A 16533-nucleotide genomic window follows, 5' to 3' on the forward strand; every position below is an offset into this window, starting at 1 on the left:
ACAAAGTTCAAAAAATATCCTACTTGACTAGCAAAGACACTAAAGTAGATCATTTTAGAGCGCAATTTATTCATGGAGTTAAAATCAAAAGTGACTCAATCATCAGGTTAATGATGAAATCACCACAAATGATGTGTGAAGAGGGGTTGATTAATGACATTGTATTTGTCTTTTCAATCTTGTACTTGTATACCAGTATTGTAACTGTATGTTAATTTTTATTCTTGGTCCTTGATGTAAAGCACTGTGGTTGCTGGAAAGGGCTATATAAAGTAATATTGATTGATTGATTTTTAATCTTGTTAACTCTTTAAACTCCATGAGCCATTTGAGACTCTTTAATCACTTAAATCCATCATGTAGGAACTGCAATCAACAATTTAAAAGCTCCAACAGGACACTACAGAACCAAGCAGAGCCATTTTAAAATCATCTCAACCAATGAGGGCTTCAGAACAGTCCACAGGACAAATCATATCTTAAGAGCACAACTCTGAGCCAATCAGAGTTTTAAACTTTGATAGATCTCAGCTTGAGGTAATGAGAGCTCAACTGTTTAGATGTTTGGAAGGCTACCATCACCTCAGGAATATATTTGAAAGGTTTAACTGAATCTAGAGAGGAAATAACAGGCAGTACCAGGCATTAAAACTATAAAAAGGGAAAACCGATTAAGGAGATAAAAAGAAATAAAGAGAAAGAGCAGAGGAAAGCAAAGGCCAAAGCAAGGATCTAAGAGAAAAGACAGGGAGGTTTTAAGTGAAGGAAGAGTGAAAAGGAGATTTTTATGATAAGGAGTCAAACAACAAAGTACAGTTTTTAAAAAGTAAGAATTACAGCAGATATTGTAAAGTTGTATCAGAGAGGATGAAGCTTAGCGAGAGGAAGGCAACGCTGCTGGCCGGCACAGACACCATTGAGATGGAGCAGTTTTCTTCAGAGGAGCCTTGCATGGGGACATCAAAACAGAAGGAGGAAGGACAGCGCTTTGACAAGGTGTGTCTTCTGTATCACAGCATCTGGGCATACAGGTTGAACAAGAATAACTTAAAACTGCATGACTAACTGTGACTCAGACTGATATTTAATGGCTGTGTTTAGTAACCACCTTGTCATTGAGTCATTGACATTCCAAATAGCCTGTTCTGCAGGTAAATATGATCCAGTTCTTCAGGCTGAAGTTGTATAAACAGAGGAATTTCTGTATGTAAACAGTCACTTATCTTAATCAAGGAACTGTAGTTAAAACATTCACTAGTGCTGATTCCTTTCCTCATATAGCTCATGTGACACCACATGAGTTAGCAGACAGATGGTTTTTATTGTGGCAACCATATATTTTGATTAAACCAAGTACTGATAGTCAAATTAACGGATCAATTCCCCCAAATCACAAGTAAACTGAACATATTTTTACCACTTATCTTAGTGTAAGTATTATTTGCTTAAATCTTAGCCAAGTAGAGCAGGGGTGCAGTAAATACACCAGCACTTTTTGCACTTCACACTTTAATTATTACAGTTAATTCTTAGGATGTTGTGTTGTCTGTGGTGTCGTGTGTGTCCTTTTGTGTCTTAGGACGCTCTGCTGATCTCACTTTCATGTTGATTTTATCTTATTGTATTTGTATTTTATGTTCATTTGAGAATGTTTTTATGTTACATGTTGTGAAGCAACAGATTGTAGCACTATGTCCAAGACAGATTTCCCCTCAGGGAGAATAAAGTGTATTCTGTTCTATTCTAATGCCCAGATTTTTAGAAAATTCTGAAACCACCTCAACATGAAAGGAACAGAAGTAAATAGTCACTATATTGTTTGTTGGTTAACTAAAAACTGTCTACAATGAACCTGGGGGGTCACAAGACAAATATGACAGGTCAAAAGATACTGTAATTAAGAGTATATGAAAAAATAAAAAAACAGCAAGGTATGACTATTTCTTAGATATTTTCTTTTAATCTTTTGGATTACTTTAAATTACTGGAAAATATTCTGAGTAGTAAAGCAGTTTTTTTAAGTGGTAAAAAACAAAGTTGCTTTAGGGGTAAGTAGGGAAATGTTAGTTTTTTTTGTGTGTGATTTGGATGAAGTGGCCCTTTTAAAAAAAAATTTTATTATGTTTTTGTATGTGCATGCACCATCTTCCCCTTCCTCTTCTTAAACCCAGAGACACCTGGAGCATCCTTGTGTCACCGACTGTGAGGAGGAACCAGAGGCACGCACGCATCTCGCCATGCCCAAAACAGAGGCCAAGCACTGCCCTCCTGATCTAACATTCATGGAAGAAATTGAGATGGAAATGGAGGTTAGTGATATTAGTGATGTAATTAGGTAAATAAGTAAATATATTTATAGAGCAGCAATGCAAAGGAGCATGCCACGCCACCTTTTTGTAATGATGTGGAAAAAGAACTGGAAATAACAGCTTATGAATAAAATACAAACTCTGCTGAGCAGCTGTTAAGGAATTCTAGGAGAGGGTTTGTTTTGCATGTTTTTTTTTGTTTTTTTAACCAAATGAACCCATGTTTTTCTTTTCTTTTCTTCCATGCAGGTGTTTCCACCCTTCAAAATGCCTGAGACTGAAAATAAAATGGTCAAATCAGCTGATCCTTCCATAATGACCCCGGTATGTCACCTCAGGTTTTATTTAGTCATTGAAGAAAATTGATGATCCGAAAATTACAACTTGGAAACAAACATGGGGCCTGAAACAATGTTGATAACCACCGAGCCCACTTCTATCGCAATAATATAATCGGTTAAAGAAGAATTTTATTAGGTTTGGTGTAGTGGCCAAAACAGAGGTTTGTCGTGCACTAATCCTGTCTACCAATAGGGATAGACTGAAACCAAACATTATATTTACTCAATAAATCAATCAGTCAGCTCTGTTGCCCTATCGATGATGTGCTTTCATTCTTTATTGCTATTTTTGCTAAATTTTTGCAGTTATTCTGCTTGTAACTCATATGTTTTATTTATGTTTTTTAAATTGATTACTTGTTTATTGTACAAATTGTCAAAAAATAAGACATATCCACACTGCAACCTCTTGGGCTAGTGAGATGTTATTTTGTCTGCATCAGTTTAAACTGTCATTTTATTGATTTAAATATAGAGACTGTATGAAACTTGATTATTGTCTGTCAATCGACTAACAAATTATTTCAGTGGCAATGTTTTATCTTGTTCCTGCTAGAAACATTTATTTTCCGGTTAAATTGTAAGACGTAATGTACGTTGCTTTTTCAGTTTATGGTACAAGTTTCTTTTATGCAGTATGTGTCCATAGTTAATTTGGTTTATGAATATGTCTAATCTACCTGTCTCTGTTTGCTTCATTTCATGTGATGTTGTACTGTGTGCTGCAGCCGTCCCTAAACAAAGCTAGTCGTCTCAAGTGGAAGAAACTGACTCCGCAGAAGACAGGACTGGTGGTCAAAGATGTGGTCTGTCTACCCAGAGGACACTACCTGACACAGCTGGAGAGGTGAGAGGTGGTGGTGTTGTTGTGTAAGACCATCTGTCCATCCATCCGTCTTAGAAGCGTGGCATAATGAAGAATAAGTGACTTGTCTTTGCTTGTTGGGACTAGTTCAGAATATTTTAACCAGACATATTGGTTTGAACTCTGGTATGGATATTCATGCGCTGCATCTCATGTTTCTTAAATTGCCTCCTCGAGTCCTCCACTTGCCTCCCCTCGCGTCTCTCCCGTCCCTCCTCGGTGGGAGAGACTAGACGCAAGGAAATCATGTGAGGAGAGAGGCAACGAGCAAATTGTGTTTTAGAGGAATGATGAATTTCCTCTGAACCATCGCGTGACTATGTCAGCTGTTTGGGCGGAGTTAGCAACTCCTTCAGCTACATGGCTTCCAGGAAGGCTGCTCTCGTGTATCCTCGATCATAGCTCCTCGATGATCCCTCCTCGATGCTGGCTCCTTGGGCAGAAATAAGGGCTTTGAGACGGCCTTGACCGAGGAGGGACGGAACAACTTCTGGTTCAGTCGAGGACCGAGGAGTCAAGGAGCTATCAAATAAGCGATGTGAGATGCAGCTATGGTCTCTATTTGATGATTCTTAATATTTTTGTGACCCCTTAACCTTAAACTTTTACCGTCCATTGTGGTAGTTGAGTCACCAGCTGTCGAGTCTGAGTCAAGTCTCAAGTCCCCCAGTGTTTGAGGCCAAGTCCAAGTCTGAGTTACATGAAGAGTCTGATGCAAGTCAACCTGAGTTCGAGGTTGAGTCACGAGTCAGAGAATAGCAGCTCAAGTCACACTCGAGTCCGAATCCAGGACTCAAATACTCCATCACTGCCTATTACACATAAAAGTAGTCAGAAACTTCAGAGAACTATTTCATAAATGCTTGAGTTTGATTTCATAAATCTTTGAGTCCGCGTAATCAGTGAACAAGTCCAATTTGAGTCACAAAGTTAGAGAATAGCGACTCGAGTTGGACTCATATACTCCATCACTGCCTTAGTAAGAGCTCTGTAGTCCATTCGTTCTATGGAAACCAAAGGGCAATTTTCCCTGAAGTCTTCTGTGGATATTCTTGTTCCTGAGAGCATGAATCTGGACGTTTGCGTTGACCCCCGACCTTTCCTCTATTGTGCCACAATTAGTGCATATGTTTCTCTGTTGCCCCACCAGGATCAACACTAATCGTCACAATGAAATGAAATTTACTGGGCAGGTTCATGCTTCTCAGAGGATCAACTCCCTCCAATTTGAAAACCATGTGAAGTGCCATTAAAATGTGCTAAATACCTGTATGTTCATGCTCTCTTAAACAGCATGTGTGTTCTTTCTAAAGTAATGATTACGGCAACACATTTTGTGACCATAGTCTCTACTGGTCACATGCAGGTGACGTATTTCTTAATTGCTGATGTGTATAAGTATACTATCCTCCAATACAAGTGTATATAAATTAAGTAAATAGTCCTTTCTGCTCTTCCAGACACAGTAAGCCACAAGGCAAAGAACGAGCATCTCTAGCGGCCATTGGAATGACTGCTCGTATCACCATTGATAATGGTTGGTCGGCCAATCAAATGGAGAGTCGGCTGGCTATGCTCTTCCAGGGGCGGTTTGTAAAACGGGCGGGACAAAGGTTCTCTTTCACATATCTGCAGGTGTGTGTGATGTATATTTATCCCTATAAGAGAGCTAGTTTGACTTTATATTTTACTGGTTCACTCTTTCTGTGGAGGTTTTATGGGCTACTATGTTAAGATTGATTCTAGGATTATGTTTATCTTTCCACAAGGTTAAGTAAATCAGAAATCTGACAATGACTCTGGCAAGTTTCCTACAATTCTGGTACAAAATTTTGGTACATTTATATCTGATGGTATGTGTGGTTTACAGTGTGTACCGGGCTCCAGGGTGCTGTTTGTCCCAGACTCCCCTGCAGAGGGCTGGACTGGGGAGCAGGTACTCAGGACCTGTGGACATGGTGCTTTGTACATCCTCAGCCACCAGGACCACCCTCAGGTAAACCACAGCTGCTCCGAGTTTCTCTTTCAAGCTTGATTTAGTTGTGGAGGCTTTTGTCTCCAAAAGTAAATTTCTGTGACCCATTTTCACATTTTTTTTTCCATTAAAATCTTCCCCAAAACTCAATTTCAAATCAATTCAATTTAAAGTGTCGTATTCAGCTGTATATATGTAAAGGCTAGTCTATATCCTTGACGACCCACTTCCGGGATTGCTCCGTTGCCGACGGAAATTCCGCCAGATTTCACTCATTTAGGCCGGATAGCCATTGCCTTGGGCTTCCTTTTGTGTTGGCATTTTAAACTGTTGATTTTTAAGGACTACTGTTAACCTTTTCTCAGATCTCTGTAGGGTAAATCCAGACAGCTAGCTAGACTATCTGTCCAATCTGAGTTTTCTGTTGCACGACTAAAACTACCTTTGAACGTACACGTTCCATAAAAAACAAGTTCCTTCCCGAGGCTATTTTGCAGCACCACCGAGGCTTTTCCCGGTGCTTAGCGCCGCCCAAAATGATTGTGATTGGTTTAAAGAAATGGCCAATAAACCAGAGCACGTTTTTCTCCCATCCCGGAATGCTGTGTGTGTGGACTAGCCAGACCCTCCTCTGCAGCACCGCGGTGGAGGAAGGTCTGGCGATGCAAGACTATGTAAAGGCTAACTGAACATCCTCCACTTGCTTTGTCTTGTCTGTTTGAATGCACTATGCAGGATCTGCATGCATTAAATGATATACAATAGTTTGTTCAATGTTCATTTTAAGTACATATTAAACTAAACTGTAACTCTTACATTATTTTTCCACAGTGCATACAATTCAAATACTCTCAACAAGCACAACTGGAGAAGTCAGCAAGCAAGACACCTATGGTGAACATGTGAGAAAACATCAAATAGCCTGCGACAAAAAACTTAAACTTATAAATGGGGAAGCATATTACTCAATTATCTGAATATATGTGTGTTGTCTCTTGTAAGGATGAAGTTCTATCTGGAGGCCAGCACAGAGAGCTGCCCAGACAAAGAAAATCAGCTTGGAAGACATACCCAGCCTTGTGTTCCCAGCACTACCGAGAAGGTGAAAAAGAATAAATACAACTTTTTGATGATTGTTAAGTGGACAGGAAGGACACCATTTCCTCTGTGTATCCCCTCATGCCTGTAAAACCTGTCTCTGTGGTATGCAGTTCAAACTGGACCTGGACTCCATCCTGAAACTGTTCAAACAGGAGAACATGGATCGAGGTGAAGAAACCCACATCCAGGTGGGGCTGCTCCACAGCGCTCTGAAGATGGTGAGGACGCCGGGCTTCTGTTTCAGGACAACACCTGGCGTCTCCTTCAGTGGAGAGAAGGCTGACGGCTACGAGGGACCTCTCAGAGAGTTCTTCAGGTTATGATTGTTTACCTTCTTATAGATGTGCTTTCAACACTCTCTGGTTTCCTACACTCCTGCAGCATTTCTTTCAGAATGAATTTAATTTAATACCGGTACTTGTTTTTATATTCTTATTAGATTTTAGTCTGAGATTTGTAGTCTGAGATTTGTAGTCTGAGATCCAATATGAATATTTCTGACATTTACATAATTTGAGGGAGTCATTGCTTGCAAAATGATTATCATTGCAAAAATGACAGGATTGTTGCAAACAATAAACAACAAACATTTATTTATCAATTAATCTGCTGATTTTATTCTAGTATAATTTTGTCTATAAAATGACAGAAAAAGGCCACAATTTTTTTTAGTGAGGGATCACATGTTCACTCTTTATAATGGTACTCTACACCAGATCATTAAGGCATTCTTCTTACACAGATTGACTTTGTTGGAGCTGCGACAAAGCTCTGTATTTGAGGGTCTTCCGGGGCGTCTGTTGTTGACCTACGACCTCGCAGCTCTTGAAGATGGGAAGTATTACGAAGCAGGTGTTCTGATTGGCTGGTCTCTGGCTCAGGGCGGGCCTGGACCTCGTTGTCTACACCCTGCCCTCTACCAGGTAGTGTGCATGCGTCTCTTATGTAGATAGAAAGTCTACTTAATTACAGTTATGTTCGAGATTCTCATGGTTGCTACTTTGATTCCAACTTCCATGCCAAGTGCTCATTTTTGAGTAAATAATGAATGAATGAATAAATATACAGTATATGCTGCCACTGTTTGTGTTGAGAAAATGTCAACGTAGTGTTAATTGTTTGTCAGTGCACCAAAGCTGACAAGAGGTGTGTGTGTGTGTGTGTGTGTGTGTGTGTGTGTGTGTGTGTGTGTGTGTGTGTGTGTGTGTGTGTGTGTGTGTGTGTGTGTGTGTGTGTGTGTGTGTGTTTAATATATATACTGTACATACAGTATAGTATATTATTTTGTACATTATGCTTGGCAACTGTGTTGATTTGTATTTGCACATTGGTATTGTCTTTGTCATTATATCATATTTCATTTCGCAGTTGATGTGTGGCCAGAATCCATCTTTGGAGAACTTCAACTGGAGATACATTGTTGATGCTGAAGCACAGATCCGACTGCAACAGGTAACCCAAAGCCACACCAAAGCCAACTTACTTCCACGCAACATGGTCATGTTACAAGGCTTTTAAGGAAGCATAAATAAGACTTTCTTGTCTGTGCCTTTTTTAAATGGTGAATTAATAGAGTGATGCAAATCGATGGGCGATTCTTTTCCTGTTTTTGTTTTTACTTTACACTTTCACAACATTAGAGGGAAACTGGCCACAAATAGATTTACTAAAACGGTTTGTAAATTCATTTTCCTTTTCTCACTCTTCTGTCACCTTAACATTTAAAATCACACAATAGAAATCTGTCGCCACATAAAACCAATAACTAAAGTGTGTGTGTGTGTGTGTATGTCTCTGTCTGTCTGTCTCTGTCTGTCTCTGTCTGTCTCTGTCTGTCTGTCTATCTATCTATCTATCTATCTATCTATCTATCTATCTATCTATCTATCTATCTATCTATCTATCTATCTATCTATCTATCTATCTGTTTATCTATCTGTTTATCTATCTATCTATCTATCTGTTTATCTACCAAACCGGTTTGGTAACCACACACACAAAAATAACACACCTCTGCTCCTCTTGTAGCTGCATAGTTGTACTGATGTGAAGCTGCTTTCTCCCAGTCTGTGTGACTGGGTGTCGAGCTGTGGGATCCCTGGAGTCTATTCAGCCCATTCCGATGAAATACCATCAATCTATATCCGCCTGGTCAAACATTACATCTACCACAGGTTGGACGGACACACACTTTGTGTGTGTGTGTGTGTGTGTGTGTGTGTGTATATATATATATATATATATATATATATATATATATAATTTTTTGTTTTCCTTTACAATTTCACAATAAATTTCAAAGAAAGATATGAATGTATTGTATCGTCTCACTCTTTAGCAAAATCCAGGATAGTAAGCCAATTAGACAATCACTCAGGCCCGCTGTTGTCCTTCAGGGTGGCCAGTATGATCTCCCAGTTCACAGAGGGACTGAACAGCTGTGGTGGATTGTGGGATACAGTAAAGTCCCACTGGGAGGAGTTTGTGCCAGTGATGACGAACGCATATCAGCAACCTCTGACCCTGGAAGAGTTCAAACTGCTATTCACCATCTGCTACAGCTGTCCAGACAGCCAGCTGAGGGTGGCTGAGGAGGCAACAGCTGGACACTGGGAAACAGTTCTCACCATGATCAGCGGTACGAACGGAGGGATGGATGGAGGATTAAAGTGAAGAATATAAAGACTCTTGTGGTTCTTGTATCAGGCAGTGATATAATAAAAACGTTTAAAGTGGCATTACGATGAAAAGTGTTTCAGGGTTTACTATGAGAACATTTAAACTAAAATGTGTCCTTGTGCACACTCAGACGATGGGGCAGATCTTTCCTTTGAAGACCTCCTTGCCTTCATCATTGGAGCTGATCATCTGCCTCCTCTTGGGTTAACCAGATTGATCTCCCTGCGTTTTTACTCCCAGGTTGGTATCTGTCGGATAATCACTTGACCAGGTCATATGAAAATGTCCTGAAAACGGTTCCCACACTTCTAGTTACATGTAGAACTCCCAGTTGAAACCAGTACCAATGTGCTACTTAAAGCTGTGTGACTTTTACAGAGTGAGACATTATACTTATTCCACCTATTGAAGAAAATATTACAAACTAATTTTGTTTGATGTTTAACCCTTGTGTTGTCTTCCCATCGAATATGAACTTGTTTTTCTTCTGGAGACAAAATTTGAAAAAAATTAACCTAATTAAACCAAATTTTAGAGCAGATATGAGTTATTTTCACTAATGTTATAGGGTTCCATACAACATACATGCATGCATCCAAGTTGTTTTGGGACAATTTGGTTGTAAGAAACTCATATTTCTGATATTTATAAACTTTGAAAACAGATTTAATTTCACCCAAGGACAACACAAGGGTTAACCCATTTAGAGAGACATGTTGCTACGTTTTGACCTCACACAGCCCAGTCATTAAAGTGATGGTTCGGAGTAATTTCAACCTAGGGTCCTTTGCACCATGACCTCAAGCCAAACCCCACCCCCCCCCCCCCACCTGGGTCGAATATTTGCATAGAGTAGCGTTATCAGCTGAATAGCTTAGCGCAGGGGCTAATGGATCCAGTGATGTATCTCGTAAATGACCCCACTAATAACGCCCAAAATGATACCAAACTTCTACACTAGTACAAATAGTTTATTTACTCATAAAACCATGGATTGGAAAGTTTGTAAGTACACCAGAAGTGTATGTAAATAACACTTGCCTGCTGGCTTCTGCTCTCTGCTGTTGTTGCTGCTGCCGGCAGTTAGAAGAGTGCTTAGGGCCGTCTACAAATTACAACACCAAAAAGAGATGCAACAAAAATATTTATTAATTTAATGATTAAATAAGGTAATGTCTCCAAACTTACCTAAATTATAACTTGTCTCCTGCTAGTTATACTACAGCACTTACTTAAAAAAAAAGTTTAATTAATAAATATTTTTGTTGCATCTCTTTTCGGTGTTGTAATTTGTAGATGGCCCTAAGCACCGTTACTGCCCGTTAGGTAGTAGCAGCAGCAGCAGCAGCAGAGACGAGAAGCCAACAGACAAGTGTTATTTACATACACTTCTGGTGTTATCTGCTACAAACTGATAAAATACATACTGCTCTGTCCTCATTATGTCATTAATGACACTTTTTCAAACTGCAATGTGTATTTTTATGGAAGCAAGGAAAGTATTTAGAGAGATATGTGCTTAAGAAATGTACAAATGAGTTACCGGAAACCCAGGATCTAAATTTAGGAACCTTGCTCCCAAAAACATTTTTGAAATTGTAAAACTTGAAACTGGACTTTCAAAGAGGTGAATTCAAACCACATGAATTCAGATAGATGGTTTTTCAAAGTAAAATATTCATTATGCTATAAATGGTATAACCTACAAATAAAAATGTTAAGTATTCTCTTGTGGTTGAATTTCACAATTTGATATTAAGTTGCTTGTAAGATTAAAACTACCACGGCCTTTCTTTGCTTCCATATGTTTTCTTCTGTTTTGAGATAAATCTTCATGTCACATTTTCCTCGTCTTGAATTCATTTTCTAGGATGCCAGCATGTCAGGGGGGTGTCTGCCGCACACCTCCACCTGTGCTCTGGAACTCTTTCTGCCGAGAGGAGTGGCAGGGGCTGCAGACCTGATGGTGTTGCTGAGCAGAGCCGTGCATGAGGCCCTCAGCTGTACACATTACCAGACAAAGGGAGATGGAGAGGGCAGCTGCATAGAAGTGATGACAAATTTATGAATTGGACCCTCGTCTGGACACTTGACATTTTGCTTTAGCTGACTTTGTGGAGTTGAAAGGTTTCTGCAGGATATGAAAAACGTGACTCAAAAGAACAATTAATGTACAATCAATGCTTATATATTTCTATATGCTTTATAAAACAAATTAAATGTTGAATTTCTTTTCAAAGGATTTATTAAAGAACACAAAATTAACACAAAGAAGCCACTTTAAATATGTCTCTTTATTCATCTTTTATAGGTCTGATGTACAGTACATCAGAACAATGTCATTTTTAGTTAAAATATATTTACAGAATATATAAATCAGTGATTGATGAGAATGTATGCATTTAAATTTTTATTATGCGACTACAGGACATTAGATAAAAGCTTCTACACTAGATGTCTATCTGATAGTTCTATAGCTTAAGTTAAGGAAGGTATTCCAACAGAATTTAATTCAATTGCCGTGCCTTATAACAAGACTCCTATGTTAACTTTAGTCACTCCCAAATTGACCATTTTGTAGACAGTGCTGCGGTCTCGCTACAGATGACTTTAGACTCTGTTGCTTCTCTCAAAAAGATCATGATACAAAGGAAATAAATACCTTGGTCTAGCTCCCAAACCTCTAAATTAAAACAAACCTTGCGAAAGCTTGAAAGTAAATGGAGTTCCACCAATCTGGAAAAATCTCATTTAGACTGGCAAGACAAGTCTGAAAACACATAGGAAGGTCCTCGGAAATGCCAGCGGAGCCTATTACTTGTTGTTCTTAAAAAAATAAGAACAACACCTGGACTCTTATCAGCACTGTAGGCTGACAGAGAGTTAATACCCAGCAGCAGTTGTTTGGGCCGCAGTTGTTGTTGCCAATGATGATGGTGCAGCAGTTGTAGCTGCAGCAGTTGTTGTTGCCGCTGTTGATGGTGCAGCAGTTGTAGCTGCAGCAGTTGTTGTTGCCGCTGTTGATGGTGCAACAATTGTAGCTGCAGCAGTTGTTGGTGCCGCAGTTGTTGGTGTTGCAGTTGTAGGTGCAGCAGTTGTTGATGCAGCAGTTGTTTGGGCTGTGGTAGTTAGTGCCACAGTTGTTGTTGCCGCTGTTGATGGTGCAGCAGTTGTAGCTGCAGCAGTTGTTGTTGCCACTGTTGATGGTGCAACAGTTGTAGCTGCAGCAGTTGTTGGTGCCGCAGTTGTTGGTGTTGCAGTTGTAGGTGCAGCAGTTGTTGATGCAGTAGTTGTTTGGGCTGTGGTAGTTAGTGCCACAGTTGTTGGGGAATCAGTGGTAGAGGATGGAGTTGTTGGTGCTGCAGTTGTTGGGGCAGAAGTTGTTGGGGCTGTAGTTGTTGGGGCCGCAGTTGTTGGGGCCGCAGTTGTTGGTGCAAGATTTCTTGGGGCCACAGTTGATGGGGCTTCAGTTGATGGTGCAGCAGTTGTTGGTGCAGCAGTTGTTGGGGCAGTAGTTGTTGGTCCAGCAGTTGTTGGCGGAACAGTTGTTGGTGCTGCAGTTGTTGGTGCAGCATTTGTTGGGGAACAGTTGTTGATGCAAGAGTTGTTGGGGCTTCAGTTGATGGTGCAGCAGTTATTGGTGCTGCAGTTATGGGTGCAGCAGTTGTTGGGGGAACACTTGTTCGTGCAAGAGTTGTTGGGGCCGCAGTTGTTGGGGCCGCAGCTGTTGGGGCAGCAGTTGTTGGGGGAATAGTTGTTGTTGCTGCAGTTGTTGGTGCTGCAGTTGTTAGGGCAGCAGTTGTTGGTCCAGCAATTGTTGGTGGAACAGTTGTTGGTGCTGTAGTTGTTGGTACAGCAGTTTTTGGTGCTGCAGTTGTTGGGGCAACAGTTGTTGGTGCTGCAGTTGTTGGGGCCGTAGTTGTTGGGGCCGCAGTTGTTTGGGCATTTGTTGGGGGAACAGTTGTTGATGCAAGATTTGTTGGGGCCACAGTTGATAGGGCTTCAGTTGATGGGGCTTCAGTTGATGGTGCAGCAGTTGTTGGTGCAGCAGTTGTTGCGGCCGCAGTCGTTGGTGCTGCAGTCGTTGGTGCCGCAGTTGTAGGTGCTGCAGTTGTGGTGCAGCAGTTGTTGGGGAAACAGTTGCAGGTGCTGCAGTTGTTGGTGCAGCATTTGTTGGGGGAACAGTTGTAGGTGCAGCAGTTGTTGATGCAGTAGTTGTTTGGGCTGTGGTAGTTAGTGCCACAGTTGTTGGTTCATCAGTTGTAGGTGCAGAAGTTGTTAGTGCTGCAGTTGTTGGTGCCGCAGATGTAGGGGCTGCAGCTGTTGTGGCTGTAGTTGTTGGGGAATCAGTGGTAGAGGATGGAGTTGTTGGTGCTGCAGTTGTTGGGGCAGAAGTTGTTGGGGCTGTAGTTGTTGGGGCCGCAGTTGTTGGGGCCGCAGTTGTTGATGCAAGATTTCTTGGGGCCACAGTTGATGGGGCTTCAGTTGATGGGGCTTCAGTTGATGGTGCAGCAGTTGTTGGTGCAGCAGTTGTTGCGGCCGCAGTCGTTGGTGCTGCAGTCGTTGGTGCCGCAGTTGTAGGTGCTGCAGTTATGGGTGCAGCAGTTGTTGGGGAAACAGTTGCAGGTGCTGCAGTTGTTGGTGCAGCATTTGTTGGGGGAACAGTTGTAGGTGCAGCAGTTGTTGATGCAGTAGTTGTTTGGGCTGTGGTAGTTAGTGCCACAGTTGTTGGTTCATCGGTTGTAGGTGCAGAAGTTGTTAGTGCTGCAGTTGTTGGTGCCGCAGATGAGGGCTGCAGCTGTTGTGGCTGTAGTTTGTTGGGGAATCAGTGGTAGAGGATGGAGTTGTTGGTACCGCAGTTGTTGGGGCAGAAGTTGTTGGGAGCTGTAGTTGTTGGGGGCTGTAGTTGTTGGGGCCGCAGTTGTTGATGCAAGTTCTTGGGACGTACAGTTGTTGGGGCTTCAGTTAATATGGTGCAGCAGTTGTTGGTGCAGCAGTTGTTGGGGCAGTAGTTGTTGGTCCAGTTGTTTTGCTTTGGAATTAATTGTGTTGCTGCAGTTGTTGGTGCAGCATTTGTTGGTTTTTACAGCAGTTTTGGTGCTGCAGTTGTTGGGCAAAGTGTTGTTGCTGCAGTTGTTGGGGCCGTAGTTGTTGGGCCGCAGTTGTTTGGGCATTTGTTGGGGGAACAGTTGTTGATGCAAGATTTGTTGGGGCCACAGTTGATAGGGCTTCAGTTGATGGGGCTTCAGTTGATGGTGCAGCAGTTGTTGGTGCAGCAGTTGTTGCGGCCGCAGTCGTTGGTGCTGCAGTCGTTGGTGCCGCAGTTGTAGGTGCTGCAGTTATGGGTGCAGCAGTTGTTGGGGAAACAGTTGCAGGTGCTGCAGTTGTTGGTGCAGCAGTTGTTAGGGGAACAGTTGTTGGTGCATGAGTTGTTGTTGCAAGAGTTGATGGTGCAGCAGATGTTGGGGCAGCAGTTGTTGGTGCTGCAGTTGTTGGGACTGTAGTTGTTGGGGCCGCAGTTGTTGGGGCCGCAGTTGTTTGGGCATTTGTTGGGGGAACAGTTGTTGGTGCTGTAGTTGTTGGTACAGCAGTTTTTGGTGCTGCAGTTGTTGGGGCAACAGTTGTTGGTGCTGCAGTTGTTGGGGCCGTAGTTGTTGGGGCCGCAGTTGTTAGGGCCGCAGTTGTTTGGGCATTTGTTGGGGGAACAGTTGTTGATGCAAGATTTGTTGGGGCCACAGTTGATAGGGCTTCAGTTGATGGGGCTTCAGATGATGGTGCAGCAGTTGTTGGTGCAGCAGTTGTTGGGGCAGCAGTTGTTGGCGCAAGAGTTGTTGGTGCCGCAGTCGTTGGTGCCGCAGTCGTTGGGGCCGCAGTTGTTGGTGCAGCAGTTGTAGGTGCTGCAGTTATTGGTGCAGCAGTTGTTGGGGGAACAGTTGTTGGTGTAAGAGTTGTTGGGGCCGCAGTTGTTGGGGCCGCAGTTGATGATGCAGCAGTTGTTGGGGGAATAATTGTTGGTGCTGCAGTTGTTGGGACAGTAGTTGTTGGTCCAGCAGTTGTTGGTGGAAGAGTTGTTGGTGCTGCAGTTGTTGGTGCAGCATTTGTTGGGGGAACAGTTGTTGATGCAAGAGTTGTGGAGCTTCAGTTGATGTTGCAGCAGTTGTTGGTCGCTGCAGTTGCGGCAGCAGTTGTTGGGGGAACAGTTGTTCGTGCAAGAGTTGTTGGTGCCGCAGTTGTTGGGGCCGCAGTTGTTGGGGCAGCAGTTGTTGGGGCATCAGCTGTTGAGGCAGCAGTTGTTGGGGGAATAGTTGTTGGTGCTGCAGTTGTTGGTGCTGCAGTTGTTGGGGCAGCAGTTGTTGGTCCAGCAGTTGTTGGTGGAACAGTTGTTGGTGCAGCAGTTTTTGGTGCTGCAGTTGTTGGGGCAGCAGTTGTTGGTTCTGCAGTTCTTTAAATGGTAGTTGTTGGGGCGTCAGTTGTTGGGGCGACAGTTGTTGTGGGCATTTGACGGGGAACAGTTGTTGATGCAAGATTTGTGGGGCCACAGTTGATGGGGCTTCAGTTGATGGCGCAACAGTTGTTGGGGCAGCAGTTGTTGGTATAGCAGTTGTTGGTGCAGCAGTTGTTGGGGCTGCAGTTGTTGGGGCAGCAGTTGTTGGGGCAGCAGTTGTAGTGGTGCTGCAGTTGTTGGGGCAGCAGGTGTTGGTGCAACAGTTGTTGGTGCTGCAGTTTGTGGAACAGTTGTTGGTGCAAGACTTTTGGGCCGTAGTTTTGGAGCAGCATTTGTTGGTGCTGCAGTTGTTGGTGCAGCAGTTGTAGATGCTGCAGTTGTTGGTGCAGAAGTTGCAGGTGCTGTATTTGTTGCAGCTGTTGTGGCCAAGAATTTTGCTCGTTGATGGTGCTGCAGTTGTTGGTCCAGCAGTTGTTTGTGGAACAGTTGTTGCTGCTGCAGTTGTTGGGGCAGCAGTTGTTGGGGCCGTAGTTGTTGGGGCCGCAGTTGTTGGGGCAGCATTTGTTGGGGCTGCAGTTGTTGGTTCAAGAGTTGTTGGGGGAACAGTTGTTGGTGCAAGAGTTTTTGGGGCCTTAGTTGTTAGTGCAGCAGTTGTTGGGGCCACAGTTGTTGGGGATGCAGTTGTTGGGGGAACAGTTGTTGGTACAGCAGTTGTTGGGGAACAGTTGTTGGTGCAGCAGTTGTTGGTGCTGCAGTTTTGGGGCTGTAGTTGTTGGTGCAGCAGTTGTAGGTGCTGCAGTTGTTGGGGCCGTAGTTGT

General features: G+C 42.6%; 2 protein-coding genes across 2 annotated transcripts; one reads left to right on the top strand and one right to left on the bottom strand.

Moving 5' to 3' along the window:
• Positions 1 to 364: 364 nt before the first annotated feature.
• LOC120565507 (G2/M phase-specific E3 ubiquitin-protein ligase-like) lies at positions 365 to 11562 on the top strand. The gene is made up of 15 exons (XM_039811353.1): positions 365 to 996; positions 2172 to 2309; positions 2559 to 2633; positions 3379 to 3497; positions 4976 to 5150; positions 5386 to 5511; positions 6322 to 6392; positions 6493 to 6592; positions 6702 to 6907; positions 7334 to 7514; positions 7960 to 8043; positions 8620 to 8765; positions 8988 to 9229; positions 9401 to 9510; positions 11141 to 11562. The coding sequence occupies exons 1-15, from the start codon at positions 868 to 870 to the stop codon at positions 11336 to 11338; spliced, it is 2100 nt and encodes a 699-aa protein (XP_039667287.1). The 5' UTR covers positions 365 to 867; the 3' UTR covers positions 11339 to 11562.
• Positions 11563 to 12017: 455 nt separating this feature from the next.
• Positions 12018 to 12845, bottom strand: LOC120565619 (keratin-associated protein 4-2-like). Its single transcript, XM_039811522.1, has 3 exons — positions 12724 to 12845; positions 12161 to 12569; positions 12018 to 12026 (listed from the first exon to the last, which is right to left on the bottom strand). The coding sequence occupies exons 1-3, from the start codon at positions 12843 to 12845 to the stop codon at positions 12018 to 12020; spliced, it is 540 nt and encodes a 179-aa protein (XP_039667456.1).
• Between the last annotated feature and the right edge of the window lie 3688 nt (positions 12846 to 16533).

Source organism: Perca fluviatilis, chromosome 9 (assembly GCF_010015445.1).
Source record: "Perca fluviatilis chromosome 9, GENO_Pfluv_1.0, whole genome shotgun sequence".
Lineage (NCBI taxonomy): Eukaryota > Metazoa > Chordata > Actinopteri > Perciformes > Percidae > Perca > Perca fluviatilis.

Bases quoted from the DNA above. Each gene is read 5' to 3' on its own strand.
- LOC120565507 (XM_039811353.1), top strand. From the start codon at position 868: ATGAAGCTTAGCGAGAGGAAGGCAACGCTGCTGGCCGGCACAGACACC. The intron at 2,310-2,558 runs GTTAGTGATATT...TCTTCCATGCAG, and splicing joins AAATTGAGATGGAAATGGAG to GTGTTTCCACCCTTCAAAAT. The intron at 7,515-7,959 runs GTAGTGTGCATG...TTCATTTCGCAG, and splicing joins TACACCCTGCCCTCTACCAG to TTGATGTGTGGCCAGAATCC.
- LOC120565619 (XM_039811522.1), bottom strand. From the start codon at position 12,845: ATGCTGCACCAACAACTGCAGCACCAACAACTGTTCCGCCAACAACTG. The intron at 12,570-12,723 runs GTGGCCCCAAGA...TAACTACCACAG, and splicing joins CAACTGAAGCCCCATCAACT to CCCAAACAACTACTGCATCA.